General features: G+C 31.1%; 1 protein-coding gene across 1 annotated transcript in view; it reads left to right on the plus strand.

Annotated features, from left to right (window-relative positions):
* The window catches only part of Dh31 (diuretic hormone class 2), a 51731-nt gene that overhangs the window by 27091 nt on the left and 3938 nt on the right, over nt 1-20702 (plus strand). The window contains exon 2 of the mRNA XM_068761152.1: nt 20562-20645. Within this exon, the coding sequence (XP_068617253.1) occupies nt 20563-20645 (83 nt within the window). The 5' untranslated portion in view covers nt 20562. The remainder of the gene's footprint in view (nt 1-20561; nt 20646-20702) is intronic.

A 20702-nucleotide genomic window follows, 5' to 3' on the forward strand; every position in this document is an offset into this window, starting at 1 on the left:
AAAGTAAAATGTAAAGGCTAATTTAAAGTACCAAAAAATATATATTCAGGGTGATTGATATACCTCATTCTTCTCTATTTCAAATCACCTGTATAAAGTGATTAAACTTAAATATATTACAGTTAATTTATTGTTTCTATTGGAATGCGGCAAGCTAATAACTTCTAAGAGTAATACAAAGTCTGCAAGGATAGATAGTAAACAATAAATAATTTGAATATGTAGTTTTTCTAAGTAAGAAAACGTTTTTATTATCGTATTTATTATATCTAATACTATTAATTTCTTGAGGGCTTACTTAATTTGATTTTACACTTATAACCAATCAGTCTGTATAAATGTTGTAATGCAAAATCAACATGCACAGTCCATCGGCTTTAATTTCACCAGTTTGACAATAAAACAAGTAATTAGTATTATTATCACTGACCAGATAATTAAAATTAAAGCAAATAACTTGATAAATTAACCCGCGCATCTCTACTATAAATATTTGGGCAAAGCTAATTAATATCAATGCATTATAAACGTCATTGACTACATTTCATATTCATCTGTACATGCAATATTAAACAGGCAAGCACGAGTTGATACTGGACGCAATTATAATTGAAACAAATATTGTTTTAAACTTCTTATTGTTTACAAAGGTTGCATGCAAGCCACACTAAAGCGAACAGCATTCACCTGGGCCTCTTTGGCAAACTTACAATCGCTCAACAAGTGGTCTCTGCGTGATCTAATAAGCAGTTTGAAGATTCGTAGACGAGCGAAAGCAACCGAAACAAACGAAAAGATATAGTGACAGAGGACAGGCCTAATAGCACGTTGAATAGATCAGTTGGAGCCCTAAGGTTCGGTAGCGGAGACTATGGACTAAAAGAAAAGACTAAGATCAGCGTAAACCATCCAATCACTAGGTAGGAGACGACTTTGAGGTCATCGCTGGTTCCAGGCCTTTTCCAACTGTTCCGATTGGAAATATAGAGGAGTGGCCGCATATCCAACAGAATATGTCCTACAACTAAAATTTTGGTGATGAATCTTTGTCATTGTAATATTGATCAAAACTTTTAAAAATTATTACATCAGTTCTAATAACTATAAACATCATTATCATTCGACTTCCCCTATAGATTTACAATAAGCGTGGCATTACAAAATATATCATAGTCGACATTTAAATTAAATAAAATACACAAATTTTTCCGTTGATGCTACTGGCATAAACATATCTGTTACTTTGCCATATAACAGAATAATAAAAAAATATAGCCGACACGGATAACGACGTGTCACATGTCGTTGTAGTCCTTTTGCCCGTTGGCGCGTGACTTGATGGCCGGTAGATTCACTTCTCCCGCAAGGACACGGCTTATACGTCGGCCAGCTATAATTAGTTTCACTTTTTACGCACTCTATATGTTTATGATCAGGGATATTTTTATTAAATTGAGATTTTTCATTACTCGTAAAACATATTCAGACATTTTTTACAAATAATATTTAATATTATTAAACATTCTAGTGTCTGGAGGTAAATCAGTACCGCCAAGCTGATTTAAGTTGGCTATCAGTGATAATAATGTGAGAGTTTAATCATAAATACATTTTCAATAATTTAAAATCATAAAGCTAAGTTATTATGTTTATATGAATGAGTTATATATAGCCTTAATCACGAGGACGAGTAGAATTTGAAGACTAAACCATAATAATATTAGAGTGACATTTTTTTCTTCCAAAATCATCATGTGTGCCGTATGACTTTTACCGCTGGAAATAAGCCTCTACCTGTTGTAATAGTACCCGCGTGTAGAGAGCCAGCTATGGGAAAAATACTCAAAGACGAGCGTCGACAACTCGGCATAGCTAAATCCTCATGCAAAGCGTAGTGAAAATAAGCAATGCCCACCCAAGTAGAGATTTAAATAACGAGGGCTATCTTTAGTTGCCTTACCTTAACCTTTTTACGAAACTTTATAAAAAATTAAAATAGAATTCTTGAACAATAGATGTCATGACATAAGTAAGAATTACACATATGGACACCAATGATTAACGTCATTATCATTTCAGTCAGAATCAGATATAGATTCACACTTAAATTTCTAATAAAACCAGTTGAAAGCCTGCATCCAGTGTCTTTTAACGATGACAATATTAACATATGAAATCAAATTATAATTTTTGAGCGACTGTATTTTCGAAGTTGAATTTTTATCTACCACTAAGTCTAGTACAAAATAACTTACATGTAGGCTAAAAAACCAGTAACGCGGCCACTCAAGTGTTCAATAAGATCAAATGAAATCACCGAACAAGCAACGCGGATCGCATCCAAATCGGTCAATGTCAGACCGAAGCTCCCTTTGCGTGTTACTCACGCCAAATTGATTTTTACGAACACTGGCGAATTAGGATTCAGTGAACGTTCCGTCTTATGCTTGCTTCATTAGATACTGTGAATGGCATCTCTGAAGTTATGCATTTGGAAATACATGAACATACACAGAACGCGTATTCAGGTTCTATACGAGATTAACGGTTGGATGTGTTCTCTTATATGGCGAGGAAGATGAAAGACAACAGTCATCGCGTCCTGTTTACCCAAGTATACCAAGACCATTTAAAATTGATATTTTCGACCCGAAACATCGGCAGTGGCTACAAAGGCGGCGGCGGATTTTCAAAGTAGAATTGGTAGGATTATTACAAATTTAGTTCAGTAGATTGAGCAGTGGTAGCCTAACGGATCGATTCCCGATATATAATCTTATATATTATTTAAATTTTAATTATAATTATTGCTACTGGTCACAAAAAAATTTCTAGAGGATAGACAGCGATGTCCTCTGCGTACCATAACAACGTATTACAAGGAAACCTCCTTTAACCTGCTACGCGGGGCGCCCGCCCAATGCATCATCTCTCTACAACGCGATAGACCTGCCACTTGCACTGTTGATTTATTGAAGGCCTTTAATAATATTATGTCTTATGTTGGACATGGTTAAAAATAAATGTATTTTAAATTTGTTAGGAAAAAAATTATTTTTGGTGTATTTGTTCAGAAATTAATTAAGACAAAAAAAATCCAACATTCCGTTCGTTGCTTCAACGCATTTTAGTCTAAACATTAAAGTTAAATACTTCTTAAGTAAAGTTTTTTCATTCGTGTCTTATACAAATTGTTCCCAGTTTCGTTAGTTTGTTATCCGCTTTCAGACTAAAAGCAAATTAACAATGAGAATGGTCTTAAATTAAAAGAAAATACTTATAACTCAAGTAATAAACATGAAAACATTCTTGTTTTTATTAGAAAAAGATAAGTAATTGATAGAATTTTTAACTAAAATTTTCTTCAATGAAAAATAATTTTAAATACACGTAGAATATTAGCCCATGTATCTTTCGATTTTGTTAATTACGGTAAAAAAATTGATCAAGCCATTTTCAGCTGGCCTTTGATCGATCAATTTTATTAATAGGGATTTTTTTGGGAAATCACAAAAAAGGTCTTGGCTATAAAATACATGCGTGAATATTCCCTCAATTTTTTCGATTTATTCCGAGTTAACATTAATGTGTTAAACCTTGATTTCACGAACTCAACATTTCATTTGGTCAAATCTTGTCCCTCTTATTAGATTCCCTCAGCTAAATCTTGTTTACTATAATTCCGAATTGATAGTACCAGTATAGTAAATAATTTCATTTTAGTGTAAAATTATTTCAACAAAGTAATTTCTTGACATTTCTAAAAATAATTAGCATTAGGTTAAGACTTAACTTTTGGTGCAAGCCTATTGCATTTATATCAAGAATATCCATGTGTAAGAACTTAATCGTTATGAATATCAGTTTTTTTTGTGTTAAATGATTTTTAATATAATTTTGTGTCTAGAATAAATCATTATTAGTATTATGAAGACATATTTTTAACATACATAATAAACAAAGAAGCAAGTTAATTTCAAACATATATAACAACGTATTTCTGCATGTGTTGACACAAAACCTATTATCTGAGACAATAGCTTCCGTCGCAATCCCCTTCAACAAATCACACGCTTCGGCAGTCAAAACTCTGGTTAATTCTTTAACATCTATAAAACAACTTCTTTTTTTTTCGATTAGTTTAGTAAAGTAACGTTAAGTATTTGAATAATAAATGTTAAATACAGATTTATTCATGTTTATTACAGACCCTAACATAAGCGAGGGAACTGTGTCCGCAGCGATGCGACAATTAGCAATACGATAGCGTTCACAAAATTAAACTTTAAAAGTAATTACACGTTGAGAGCTGCTGTTGTCAGATAATAACCACAATGGTTGTACTGTTCCTTAATTAGGTTAGTATTTCTATATATATCTAACTATTAACTGTTTTCTAAATATCATTTTAATTGAAATAAAGAAGTATTTAACAAAAATATTGAAATAAAAAAGATATTGCTAAATTAACAGCTTTCTCAATAACTTTGTAGAAATATTAACGTAATCAACTGCTGTCTTATATTAAAATATTGATATATATTTCCGTTAGTTTCCTAAAAATGGTCGGTCATATGAATAATTTTAGATAAAATAGTCAATAGTTGACCATTAATATACGTGTGTAAGATATAATCATGTTTCAATAAAAATTCCTCTTTACAATGATATTAAAAATAATGTAAAATAGAATTTAAATATAAAAGTAAATAAGTCAAATATACAAAAACTGATTAACAATAAAAAGAGTTTACATGGATTTATATTCTGTAAATATATACCGAGCTCACAATGAAGAAATGAGTAATTTAAATTAAACTGTAATGTATAAAATATACTTTAGTATATGCTACATGCTACACGCTACGTGTCTGACAGCGCCGTTCTTTGCGTGCAATAACTGCTCTTTTCTCTTTTCTCCCACTTCATCTGCCTATTTAACATCTCAATTCCGGTTCGCAGCCAATATACATGGAAAACACTTCACTCCTCAAGCAAACCTCTACTGTGATGTTTCCCCATAGTACCGACTTTATCCACTCCTCCTTTTCAATACAAGCTGTTCTCTTTGGAACGCGCTCCCCTTTGATATTAGGATGATCGAGGATCGTTGCGCATTTAAAGCGAAGGCTCGAGAGCTGTTGATTTATAAGGTGACGGAATCATCATGTTAGGTGGATTTTATTATTTTTTATATATATGTAACTGGCTTTAAGTTTACCGTTAAACCAAATTGTATAAAAATATTTTGAAACAAAAATAAATACATGCCTGGGATTATTACAATAGTTTAATTTTAAACATTAGATATAACAACTGAGGTAGCTTCTGTAAGATAGTTTTGCAATAAAAATTAGTTTAACAACAGATTGTGTATCCAGCAACGTCTCTGGCCGTATATATCTCGTATATATTCGTAAGTAATTTAGTTATAAAGTTTAAACGAAATATGAATATATTTAAATATAAATATGTTAATTTGGAATGTTTTTTTACCTTAATAGATTTTATAATAATTTATTAAAGGCCTGATGTTTTAAGATAATTTTGTAAGTAAAACTTTTAGGTTTCGAATTTTGAATTTACTGGGAAATTTACATCGAAGAGTAAAATTATTTGACATGAATGAGTTCAAATGAAAGTTTAATATTTATACAAGAATACATATTTTTATTTACGGATTTGTAAAATATGGGAAATTCGAATTTTGAAGAAATAGAATGAAAACCTAATAATAACAATATATATGCTATAAGCCAACTTTAAAAAAGTCGAAATATTTTTTTATCAGTCGACGAACTTTTAAAATATTACTGATATTAAACCTCGGTACGGGTAAAGCGGATTTCGTACAAATTCGTTAATTTAATTCGATAGATTTCATCCATTTTTTGTTCAAAAAACTCTAGATTGATTTATGTGCTTATCAAACAGTGTATTCATTTAATAAAATTGTTGGACAATTTGTTTCGCTGAAACAAAAAGATCGCTCTTTCAATCAACAAATGTCGAAATAATCTTATATTTGATTTATTATCTGTAAGCCGATATCAATTGAGTTATTTATTTGTTATCGTAATGTCATTTATGGATGTTGGGGAAATGAATTGTGAGAGGATGAAAAGAATGATCCTGAATACCGCGTTCGCTACGTAACGGAATTAATATTTTTGACGTAAATATCATATCACTATTATTCATTAAGAATAAAATTGTTAATAATCTAGTGGATTATTATAAACTCTTCTCACGAGTTAAAATAGAGATTTTCCGGCCTGGTAACCTGTTAGAGAATATAAAATATTATTGGTTGCAATTTTGTTAAACAAAAGTGGGCCAACATAATCCTCTGTATAGGATTAGTTCATGTACTAACGGAATAAGATAAAAATTTTATATAAACTCTGATTCTATGACCTCTGCTAAGGAATTACATTAGTTTTTCAGTCATTTAGTAAAGTCAATGGTTAAGTTCCGAGATATTAACTAAAGAGAAGAAACATATTATTGTGTACATTTAATAATTTAGAGAGATTGCTTTTGTACATAGTTGAGTAGTAGTAGACCAACGGACTAAGACTTGCAATCTTAGATCGCATGTTCGATTTCCGAGATTCAATCTTATATAATATTTACTTCTTGCATAATTATAAAAGGTTACCACAGCTTACAAACAATTCTCCAGAGGATAGAGGATGGACTACAGCATATGCAGAGGATAACCACAGTGCGATTGTTAAGCCGCCTGCCAAGCGTGGTAATTATGGTGAATCCCCCATAGATATCTTTGGAGGAGGCATATAGTTTGACGACTTTTGTACGTATTGAGAAGACTGCAAGAAAACCCCAATTTGGTAGAAGCTGTAAACAGTTTGAGTTCACTATAAATGCATCTTTCAACATAAAATCTCGAGGAATAACTTTATCTCACCTAGAAAGAGCCAAACTCAGAACTCATTAAAAAAATAATGCATAATTTAAAATAAAACTTTATCGTATGTGTCAAAAAAATGTTGTTAGCCATATCTTTCCGTAAACAGCAAAATCTATTGCTTAATCAAATATTATTATAAATCATCAAAAGATAGTATGCTTTAGTTCTTCAATTAAATCGTCGGTTCCAAAGAAAATAATCGAAACAAGTCCTTTAGAAATGAATGCAAATAATCAACCATCGAAAGTTATTCTCTGCATTAAATATATATACTATTTTACCGGTTTTAATTATGTTATATTGTCCATACAACATACGTTTCAACGTCGTTTGCAACAATTTTCGTACAAATTTTAAGCAAATAATTCTGAAGCTTAACTCTAATAACTGTTTACTCTGAAATTCGTCGGAGCGTATGTACAAAGCAAGCGAATTTATGTATAAAGGAATAAATTTTATCCATACTTCCCAACCTTGCATCCTTTGTCGCCCAAAAGCAACAATTCGCGGCATCCTTTTGGTCATCTCCTTTATTGCTTAATGTTATGAAGTGAATATCATATTCATTTATTTAATAAATATTTTGTATTTTGTTATATTTATTCAATAACAGTATAAGTCATGTTATACTTAAACCAGTATTATATATCGTAACTTTTTAAATTTTAGCGTACTATGGTATAGTACATTATGGTACATTATATACATTATTTATAATTCTTTTACATCGAAGAAATAAACCGTAACATAAGCAAAAATAAATAAAAAAAATTTTCATCCAATTCGAAAGCGGTTTTCAATATCAAAATAAACAGTTACAAATTAACAGGGAATTGTATTGCAGCAACCGGCTGTTTGATATTCGGTCGCCTTAAATTACTAAACACAAGGAAATGGACCAGAAAGGTACGATCTCAAGAATGTAATTGATAGAAGGGTTGAAAGTAAGATACTTGCGGAACTCATCAGATATAATAAAGCAAGCGAGGAAATAATAAAATATTTTACTGATATAGCAAAAATTTAAAACAAAACCCATTAGGAAATATTATGATATTATAAAGAATTAACATTAAAAAGAAATCAAAGTATGAAATATCTTTTCAAATAAAAATAAACAAGACATCGTATATATTTGGGAGTATTTAGTCGTAGCAGAAAGGTTTAAAAAAAGGTAGAATGACGTCTGTTATTCTGACAAAGGGCGGTTGTTGTCGTTGACAAGGATTTGTTACACAGTTGTATTAGTTAAAGTTTTAGAAGTAAATTAGTGTATTTTTCCATGGAGCAGTATTATATGTATAGTGAGAATAGATTTAACGATAAAAAACATATATGATATATTTTATAATGTAAATACATTTTACCTAAATTAAGCATCCATCAACTCACGTCAATTTAAATTTTTTAATATTAAAAACATAACCTTATTAGTTTTGTTTCTTGCCTCAACATAATTTTAAATCTGTGTAATTACATCTAAAAAATAACTACAATAAGGTGCATATGAATAACTAGGGCTCCAGTTATAAACAATGCAGTGGTTATCACAAAGTGTGCTGTTCATAATGAAACACATTTTTCTTAGATATAGTTTACAATACTGTGGTTTTCTTATAAAATATTACGGTAGCTGAGATTGCTTTGTGTTCCGTATGGCAATAATTTTATTGTAAATTATTTTAACAACATTTCAACACACTTTCATCGCTATCCAAGCTTGATTAAAACCATTTTAGCAGTTTAGTTTCTCAAAATAACTAACTTTCATTTTGTTGATTTTAAAATAAAAAATAAAAGTATTTTATTAAAAAATCTTATAGCAACAATTCAAAGTGTAGTTGATTGAAACACGTAGAGCTTGATTTATTAATTGCAATGTTGATATACATCAAAAATTCTTAAACTACATTTAAAAAAAAGTTGGTTATAGCTTTTTCATGGACTGGCAACACTGACTTTTTATAACGAAATTTGAATTTTACTTTGAAATTTTTCGATACTTATGTTGTCGTCTCTTGGCAGCGAGTTCTATGCTAAACACCTCTAGTTACGATGCATGTATAAATGTATAAAATTACGCTTGTTTCCAATTAACCTCTATATAACTCCACGTAACTCAATTAACATCCCAAAATAAGGTTCTCAGAGCACACCTCGAACTAATTTACAGTACAGAGAAAACCCTGTTGTTTATTTACAATAAAAATAAATTATTAACACTTAGCACCTTCAGAGCTATATCATCTTAGACCTAGTGAAGCTGTAAATGCTTGCATTTATCCGTGACAGAAAAATAATACTTTAATTGTTATATAACTTAAGTTAATATAATAGCTTCAACTTTGTGTACCATCACAAGTATACAGTAACGGCACCGCGGAAATCTCATTATTAATATAGTTCGCAAGTACAAAGAAAAGAAATAAGAAAAAATACAAATGTAAAAGGTTTCTATCGCTTTATGGCCGGGGTTTTCAGGCTTGAAAATAGAATTTAAAAAATTCACATTATACAACCACGAGTGATTCGAAGAAAAAGAAAATATAAATCGTTGTTTTCATTTGAACCGATAGACGCCAGGCATATGCCTCCTCTAAAGATATCTATGAAGGATATACTATAATTGCCATGCTTAGGTAGTAGGTTGGCGATGGCGCAGTATGGTATTACGATATGCAAAGGACGCTGTTGCTCATCTTCTGAAATCTTGTTTGTGAGGGTTGTGTGTGTAATTGAGCATAGTAATCCTGCATAATTAAATTTTTAATTATATAATCGATCGAATCTCGATAATCGAACCCGTGATCTACAATCACTATACTCGACCACCGAGCTATTACTGTTCAGAATATAATAAATATACATAGTTCAGTGTTTCTCTTTGCAATGAGTTTTACAATTCATTTAAATGAAATCTAAAGGCTAATGAGTATATATTTACAAAAACGTATTTTAAAATGAAGCAAAGCAAATACTTCCATCTTAAATAGTTATTTCTTAGCACCCTATAATACTAAAAAATATATATTTTTTGTACTTCATTTCTACTTAAGAATGGTACAAAATGATAGGTATAATTTTAAAATTTTCGCTGATACTCAGAGCCGTCAGTGAAGAGAAGACAAAGGTATTATGGAGTTTTTGACATTCGTATTGTGATAAGAATTTTTACTGTTACTTTGTATTATTATTCGGGGAACGACTATTTCAGATCTCAAATTGCATGAGATATGGACTACGACTTACAATTGTTGGCTGGCTATTGCCAATAGAGTTGAGAATAAACCGTGATTTAAGATAAATCGCAAATTACTAGCATTCCATGTTCAGTGCTCAGGGCTGCAACTCGCGTTTCAGGTTTAAATAGGCCTCATTGTAATGCATTAGTGTTCACTGTCTAAGCAAATTGTAAATGACCATTACTGCTTTGAAAGCCTTTTCCAGATATGAGCCGATGTTTGATTTTCACAGGCTAAAATCCTTAAAAAAATTTTAGGAAGATTTTCACGTTGTTTTTTACACTCCTACTCCCTCCGCATACAAATTTATTACGATATTTTTTCTAGTTATTTTTTATCTAAGTCGTAGTACTTAATCACATTTTTGGCATTATAGACGTTTGTTTCTTAAGAAAACATTTTTATTAATACTACACGTTTCAATGTTCCAATCTAGACGACGTCATCACTGTATCCTAAGAGATTCTCAATTATTTTAATACATATCCATCATAAATATAGTATTATAACTAAAAATTTAAAAGTAAATCACTGGATATGGCCCCAATAATCTTTGTGAAGACTTGCTGAACGTAACAAAGTTTAAATTGTAAAATACTATCTATTATCAACTCAAATTATTTAACCTGTCCTGTCAAGTTGACAGTAATTATTTTTATAACGTTTTACAGAAAGTGTCTAAGTAGTGGATCACGTAAAAATTCTAATTAAATAACATCCAGCTAATTGCGGTGCTACAAGATGTACCATTGACTTTATTATTGCTACGTACAGAAGCGAGCTTCATAAGTAAGCTTTTAGCGAACACCTTCAGTCGTAAAAGAGGGTTCAATATTTGTAAATCCATCGACTAAAGACAATGTTAAATATTGTTCCATCACGTTGTAGAACCTTTGTATAATCTCTCACGGTTGGCTAGTCGTACAAAGAAGTAGATATAGAAGGTGTTAAAAGTAATTTATTTATTTTTAGGCACTTTTATAGCTAAGTACATTTAACTAAATTAAAGGGGTTAATATAGCTTATATTATGTCAATTGATATATTGTACACCCTGCTTAATCGATAGTTTTAGAGATAATAAATAACGTAAAGTAAGAAAAAGGCTCTTCAAAATTTGGATTACTTTATGTTAAAAACTAATCATTGTTCATTTGTCTCTATAGACTTTGTACAGCAAGAAGTTATTGGCCTGTCGCATTCCCAAAGAGTTTCAGAATGATTACCACTCAGTGATTAGAAATAAAGGTAAAAGCTTTAAATCAAATAGCTGACCTGATCCTTTACTTACCTTTGACTACTGTAACTGTACTTATCTACACTGTATTTATCTTATTCTAAATAGTGTCGTACAATGAACATATCCACTACATATGTATATATATGTATGTATGTATATATATATATATATATATATATATAAGACCGCCCACTGTACTTTTTTATGTTCTTATAACTTCTTGTTTTCATCTGAATGTTACGTATAATAAAGTATTAAACAAATATACAGTATGTGCGGGTATTTATTTAGGAACGTTAATGAAAATTCAGTATACCATGAGGATATAAAACGATATCATTAAAAGTTATTCCGTTAAATTATAATAAATTATTAGTTTCTATCAGTTTTCTAAACCCTTTATTTACATCTCTCTTGCTATACACGATGTCATTGATTGTAGACTTTTAAATATAAGTCCCATTTTTTTGATAAAAATGTATAAAAAATAGAAAATTGACTTAATATCAATTTCCGTGTAAAAGTTAACACAGTAACTTTGTAATTCTCTTGAGATACGGAGGAAAGGACATACTCGTCTTAACTGCCGTGAAGTTGATGAATATTTAGGATATTAAAATTGACAATAAATTATCACATTCAAAAATGTTCAACAAATGTTGTAAAAATTCTGTTCAGATTTTACATAAAATTGTATTTCAAGTGTTCTTGATGCTATACATCAAAAAATAAAATAAGAGAAACGCCAGAGGGGTATAAATCGAAGACAAGAACAAGAAGTCAAAACAAAATTAATTATGTTCAGCTAAGAGTAAAAACTGAGTTACTATAGGTATTTTGGAACAAAAGAGACCACCAAATATGGTAAAGTAAGCGAAATTATAACAGAATGAAACTGTAGTTGTCAAAAGAATGATTAAAAATACGCTTCGATAAAAAGCTAGAATATACTGCGGGATCCAAATAGAGAAAAGGAAACAATAGGAGCTATAGGAGGAGGCCTTTCCCAATATGCGCACTGAGCTGAGATATATCCTATGACATAATTAAATAATAGGTGAAGACCAATTCTCGCACTCATTTCTTGTGATTAAATAAATGAATAAACTCCTTACAAGAGAAGGCTTGCAACCAGTCTCAAAGGAAGTTTATACAGTGTCCAGCAGTAGACGTCTTGCGATTGAAAAACAGCTAATGATAAAATAGCTAATGATTGATTCAGAATGCATAATAAAAATAAATTTGAAAACATACCTACATATAAAATGTACGTACACATTTTATATGTTGACATAATTAAGAAAAAAATATTTACATTTTCTGTGTTTATTTTAACATGTTATAGATTTTATAAAATTATTATATACTCAATAAAAAATCCAATAAAATTAGATGCATAGGGTTTTGAAACATTAAGTCGAAAAAAAAAGTTAAATTTAATACTGCAACGAAACGATATAAAGACCATCAAAATACATGTAAATAATCGCATTTTCTTAATGTTCTAAGCTTCTTTATTTATTTTTGTTGTCAATATAGAATGAAAGCCCGGCAGTTCGGTACTCCACACCCCTTAATATTGCCTCTCGTCTCGAATTCCCCGACGTTACCTATTGTTCTTAACAAATTTAACTTTGAAACTACAACGCTCCGTCCAATTTCTTTCTTGTCGCCGGAGATTTGTGCCTAATCATGCGAAATTAATGTTTCAAACAAATATTTAATTCAGGCTTTCCGTTTTTGTTTCTTCTTACGAAATTGTTGTTTTTATATTGAAATTACTGTTACTGCGGTTTAAACGAGCACCTTTTTGATGAGTTTAATTTGAGGTCTTGGGTTTTGTCATTTTCTTTTAGGAGACTCAGATCTCTTTTGCCAGTTTGTCGTTAAGAATTTTTTAAGTATGATATTAAAATTCTTCCGCGATATTATTAGTGCAAAAGTTAAAATAAAAATACACACGAAAATAAATTGCTAAATTTATGAATCAAATATGTGATTTTTTAAACAAATTTAAACGAAAAAGAATACAAAATTAACAGTATGCAAAATCTGTTATTTTCTAACCAATAGTTTGACAAACAGAACTCATCCATCAAACACGTAAAAGCTTATTACCTCACAAATTCATGTTTTCCAACGTTACATTTGTCATCGGGGCGAATTGCAAACATTCGTAGTAAACTTTAACCTTCCAAATGTACAAAATGTTTCAAATCTCTGTAAACAAAATTTGCTATGTCAAAGTATTACACTTTTAATGTTCATCGAATTTCAAATTGTTTATATTATGAACGCTTAATGTTTAAAATGAATATTATGTTTATATTCGTCTCTTCAGTCGATATACACCCACTGCAAGGTATATGTCTCTCCCAAAGATCCGAATCCGCCCGAACTTACATTACTAACAAAAAATAGTTCACAGACTTAGCACAAGAATTCTGTGATCATACGTTGCCACGATGATTTACTGCGTTAATTTATAAAATGCATATATTAAGTTCGTAATAAATAAATAATTTTTTATGGTAATGCCGAAGTGGCGCTTCATGGTTTTTAATATTCTCAAAAAAATCCCTTTCAAATGATAGATTTACATATATCGCTGATATTAGATTTTGAAATATTTCAATAATTTATACTGCAATGCTTTTATTTGTTAATCGAATAGCAAATAAATCGATAAGTATAATCCGTTGTGAAGAATATATTTGTAGTTAAAATTGCCAACTTTTTACGAATCCAGACTAAATAAGCGTGAGTTTATTTGGTGATCGCACTTTTGCCTTGTGTCCACTATTATCAAATTACGTATATTAGACTTCTAAATTATGATTAATTTGTTATAAATTTTATAAAGCATCTTCAATTACTAATTTATGGAAAGATAATATTATACTTCTCGTGACTGGAGCTATGGATACGTATGAGGAATATTCTTGAATCAGCTTAAGAAATAATCTAGACTGAGCTTATTACTATTTTTAAGAACTTTAAACGTGTAAAATTGAAACGTGAAACGTGTAATAAAGAACTTCTTATGGCTGAAGACTAAGACACACTACTAAGGTAAACAAACACCTATCTGGTTACCAAAATAAGAAGGAATAATTTCGTATTGAATTTGTTTACGGTGAAAGTAAAAGCGAGAAGTATAACAGCAAAATCTCTCTATAACCTGCTGAAGGATTTGGGCCCGTCACGAGCGAACGCTAGCTTATTTTTGAAACGGGCTTTCAAAGAAGCTTTAGTTGAATAATTTAAAATTTGATTATGTAGAGCAAGGAGTCTATTCGTCAATGCACTTCAAGGAATCAACCATTATATCCTTAAACTTCTTACGCGGGTACTACTTTGTTAATATTATTTTTTAAAGTCATTTACCAATTTTATCTCTGTATATTATTGAATGAAAAAACAAATATGAAGTTTAAAGAATAAATATAAAAACGTACGATAGATTCCACCCGCCCACAATGACAATACAATCTGAAAACAATATGTTTCAGACGATATCAACAGAGACTTCCCCGACAGCGTTCGAATTATCGAAACATTTTTATTGTCTCTCCAGTAAACTGGCTGAAAGATAAACATTTTTATTGCAAATACAAAAGTCAACTCTTTACAAAGATATTATTTTTAAAATAAACATACATATATTAATACATTATATGTAAATTTGTTGAAAATACATGCCTTCTATAGGACAGTGAGGTATTAGTCTCCTCTACAAAAACCGATGTTCGTATAACAAATCCGAGTGTCAAAAGGTAATTCAGTCCAGCTAAGCCGATCTGGTGTTGGCTAGTGGTGATAAAAACAAGCTAAATAGAATCTAAACATTCACACCATTATTTACTTAAGTAAGCTCATGCCCTAAACTCTAGTAATAATATAGACGATAGACCGCATTAATTATGATAGTGTCATTAAATTACAGTTTTGCGACTTTTTACAGATTAAAAGCAATAAAATAGGTATTAAAGAAATACACACAAATGATATCTTAGTAATTGTAAAATATGCAACCGAAACATTTCGTCGTTCGTTTAATTTCACGGAAATTAATTTCGCCTAAAGCGCCCTAACGCACACGAAGTTAGTACCCGCTAGACATTTCTAATTGCATAGCAGACATATTTTACCTAATAGTAGTCGCGTTTCGGTTTTTTCGTCATGAAATAATTTGAATTTGTTGAATAAGGAAAAACTTTTGAAGTTGTTGAATGATGTTGAATTTTAACTTTGATTTTAATATAAGAATAACGTCGTTTTACTACAATTCTTATAAAATTTCAATTTTATTTCAGATTAAATTGTAATCACTAATGTTTTACCTGACTATAATAGATTAAAGCACTGGTTAAGAAGTACGTATAATTATTGTAAATTGAATTTTAATGCTTATATTGTTGGCATGACTTAATAAATTGATTTATTAACGAAGTACAGAGCGATAGATGAAACGTACAAAATAGTTCCTTTTTCTCTTCTTCTTTCCAACCAAAAGCCTAAATATCGCTACGATGACCGGACATGCGCTATTTGCAAACAACTACTCCACTCAACCTTAACTATATTGTCAGTCTACCTAATGGAAGGCCTATCCACACCACGTCTATCGGCAAACAAAAAAGTTATATTCAGAATATTTTTCGTATCCTATTAGAATGTTAGTTAACTGTAATACTTTATTAGCTGTGTCACTAACACATAAAAATAGCGCTTTGCTGCTAAAAACGGAATACTAGAAGTTTCTACAATCGAAAATAAGGCTTTCATCGAAAATTGAAGGCGTAAATTGATAGTACGATAAATTTAAAATAAAGTACAGGTTCAACAATTTATGTATTTAATTTGGAATAGTTTAAACGTAGTACAATGCACATGATTTTTACAAATATATCACATTCATCAATATTAAAACAAGCTTTAACGCATCACGAATAACTGTATATTTTAGATTATTAAAAATATTACTACAGAAAATGTTTTAGTTATCTACCTATAGTTATTTAATCTACGAATATAACAGAAGAAACGTAATGAAGCGGGCAGCGTATTTTATTAATGAGTCAGAAATTAATAATCTTATTAAATATGGACGGTTCTGTCTTGTTCCACTGCAATTTATTGCACACTGAGAAATGAAAGTGCACTCTGCCATCTGTACCTCGGAACTTCTTTATTAGTTCTTGCTCAGAACAGGGAAAAGCGATGTAATTGACTTTCATTATCATATAATTATATATTCGTTTAACGAAGTTTTGAAATGAATTTTATAACTGATTTTAAATAGAATCAATCTAAAATTAATTAGAAATTTAATTCTGCATTTATAATTAGCCAGTATTGGTTACTTTATTGCTATATTGAAAGATTTAAATGCGATACCACTTGTCATGTCTTCGATAAATTAAACTCAACAGACGAAATAACACTGTCCAGAAGCTACTAAATAAATAAATAATAATACTAATAAGGTTGTATGAAGTGACTCGAGCTGAGGCTCTTGAAGGAGGCTCGTAAGCCTTTTCTCGGTGTCTTATTCGAGCTATAGCTCAAACACATGGAACTTGTATATTCCAACAAGACAATAGGGACGAACCTCCAATAAAAAATTTCTTTGGGATTTTAAAAATAAAAGTTTTTCATGACAACATTTTCTTCCGCTGTTTTATGTAGTTGTTATAATAATATTCATTATCTAAAAAGTTTTCCATCGAAATTCGAATGTAGCAAATACACACTAGGCTATCATTGCTAGAGTTTTCACCTTACTACGATTAAATTCAAAATGAAAAATTTCCTGAGAGTAACGTCCAGAGTAGTTTCACACGCGGTTAATTTAAGCATCCACTGCGGTTTTCTAGTAACTCAAAGTCGATTTAGCGAGTTTGCCGCGATAATTCCAAAACCGGTGGAGGTAACTCTCTTTAACTGTAAATTGCAATTTAACATTCCAGCGAACTCGTTCCTTGTGAAACTTTATGTTTTATTCGAGAACTTTTATATCTCACCGTTGCAGCAAAATAAAACCACTTTAAATTTGTTAATTCCTAACTTCAGTATAACTTTAGATATTTCGTATAGTTTTAACTATTGTAAAGGCGAATTAAGAAAAAAATCCATAACTATAGGTTACTTTTTAAAAATATTTAGTAAAAATTAACCACGGGATTGTCAAGTTACAGTGCCCTGTGGACTATACAAACCGCATGTAACATTTGCGAGCAACGGACGTCAGTTTTAAAGTAGGTGCAGCGTATGAAAAGGATCCATTAGCGGTGACGTTTGACGTGAAAAGCGGGATAACGTACAACATGTTACGGCGCCATTACGATGTACTGTTCCGGCGCTACATAAAATTTTAGTAACGTTGTTTTTTATTTTGCCGGTTTTCATTTTAAATAACAAATTGAAGCGCAAATTATGGTTCAATGGTAGACATCGTATCATTTATATCTGTTCTGTTTGATCTATATTATAGCATACATAATGCAAGACGTCTTCAAACAAAACAAACAAAACGTCAGCGCTACGGAAGGCGCTACGTGTGTAGATCTCTCGTAGCACATATGACAGAACGTAATAAACTCATTAAAAATATCCTATCCTTGTAAATAGCGTCTCTTCCAAATTCAAATAACGAACTACGAAACTGTTAAAACATAAAAAAAGGAATTCATTTTATTTTAAAATCTTTAAATAAATATAGACCGTCGTCTACGAATCATTGAATGTACGAGCGCGTACATGTAAATTGCCCTATCTGCATTAGTACAAAAAAATGTTTAATTGTTTTAACACATTGATTATATTTTACATTTAATCTTTTTAAGTTTACAATTATTTCACTTAAACGTCCACATTCTTACTCTAATAACGATAACAGAATAATACATCTAGAATAATGGCGGAACATATAAAAACAGTGTTTTATATCTAAACCATGAACCATATTACAAAATGAAATCCTACGTAATTTAATATTAAAAATGATTATCAAGCGGCCATCTCCACCTAGAGTCAGTAAAAATTTATGTAATATTTATGTATTGATTTAATATATCTGTTCTAAATTCTATTTACGTGTACGGTGTATAATTATGATGCACTTGGACTAAGTTGATGAATTGATTGGACTCATCTGTTATTAATTTTATAAAAATTTAAATTATTAAAGTATGTTACTTTCATATGACGTAATGCAATCAATCAATTTTTACAAGGTTTTTGGTTCAATATGTAAAATTTTAAGAACCACACAAATACCATCATGGCATTTTGCTTATTATCGCTCATTTTATTACTATTTGGCATTAAAAATAAACTAATAACCGTGTTTTTAATTTAAGAAAAACTAATCAAAATGTGGTCTTTATATACTGTAAACATTCATAACCAACATTCCTTTTACTATTGTTAGAGATTTGCAAGTCATTGATAAGTTCGTCGGAAGACAGATGCATGCTGCTTCCGACTGGTGTTATTAGAAATTTCTATAAGACACCTGTAAGGAGTAGACTTTTTACGGCTGAAATGATGACTATAAATTATTTGTCGATATTTGATAAAAGCTAGCTAAGGGAAAAGTAATATAGTTCCTTAATATATATTTTAATAAATAAATCTGTGACACATTGATGATTATATTGAATTAATATTTGAAATATTTATTTACTAGATCAGTGTGATTTATTACTTCATAATCTACCGTTTTGATCGCAGCTGTTATTAAAACTTCGAGAGGGCTCTGTCAACACCGCGCGTGGTTGACCACGATAACGTTCGACATGGTGCCTAAATAAAAAGGCTTTGACCGTATCTGTTCATGTCCGAACTACATACTTAATATTGACATGCGTAATGATTATTATGAAAAATTATAATTTCAAACACGTTTAATTAGAGCTGCAATCTTTATATTTTCATAAGGATCCAACAGTTAACGTACCTAAAAAATAAATTAAAATACTTCTCACAAAACGTAAATAATCTCCGAAAAGCATTTCAACCTTAGCCTTGTACGCCCGTACATTACGGGGCATAGGCCTTGTCCATAGAATTCAAATAGGACCGGTAAGAAGCCACCTGCCTCCAGCGTTTTCTGTCCACTTTGTACGTTCCACGTAGTGTTTGCGAGCCGTGTACTCCTTAAGGCCATGTCAGTCATCCGTTCTACGAGCTATATGGCCTGTCCACTGCAACTTCAACTTGTTAATCCGCTGGACTGACAGTCAATTGCTTTCGTTCATCTATGGATCTTCTCCTTCTTGATTAAATCTCGTAGATAAAGCATGGCTTTCAAATAAAATTTCCATTCTACTATAAACATCGACACTAAGGCATCGATGGCAAGGCGAGGCATCCATATCAGCCCGAGAGAACACCATCTCAAGCGAACTGATCCAGTTACAAATCCTCTTATAAAGTGTACATCGATTGACTTGGAAGCTATTCTTGTGTGACTCTAGTTTAAAACCGATTCTTACTAACGAATGTTTTGTCTATTATTGTTTTTTTTTTTAAAACTGCATAACGTAACGTAACGAAAATAAATATCAAAAATCTTGCGCAGTTCTGTTATTATTCCGAATAAATTGCAATAATATTCGTATGATTGTATTATTGAAACAATTGTTTATAACTTTTGCGGACAGACATCGTCAAAAGAGTTATATATCGATTCTCTACACGCTATGCTTTTCTGGAGGAGTGCAGTTTTTGGGCCTTGTTGGGGTTGTTGGAAAACCGTGGACGTTATTAAAAACTAGTCTTATTGGAAATCTGTTGAATAGACCTATGTAGAACAGTGATCGTTTTATGGTTAAATCGTCGATGAAGATGTTAGAAACAATGCAACGAAATATCTAGATATTGATATCGAGATACGCCCTAAGAATAGGCTTCGCCGAAAAATCACCACGATGACCGGTCTCACGCTGTCAGCAACCAACGACTTACCGCGAACTTGACTATGTCGTCCATCCACCCAATGGTGGACCTGCTCACACCGCGTCCATCGGCCCCGACAGCCGACGATTGCACAAGCGACGTGACTAATATGATAAATATTAATTTTTCTTTTACTCGTGAATATGCTTAATGTGTTTAAATAAATGTTTCTTTCGTTTCAGAATGGTTCGCCCCACCTGCCTTCTCATCTGCTGCCTCCTCGGAGCGCTTCTGCTAGTCCTACCCGCTGCTTCCTACCCCAGGTAGTGGTGCATTGTACAATTTCTTTTTATCGTATCTCTTTTTTTTTTCTTTTATTGTCT

The sequence above is a fragment of the Battus philenor genome, unplaced genomic scaffold, assembly GCF_028537555.1.
Source record: "Battus philenor isolate CCGP_79_NKW_IND1 unplaced genomic scaffold, ilBatPhil1.0.hap1 SCAF_14, whole genome shotgun sequence".
Lineage (NCBI taxonomy): Eukaryota > Metazoa > Arthropoda > Insecta > Lepidoptera > Papilionidae > Battus > Battus philenor.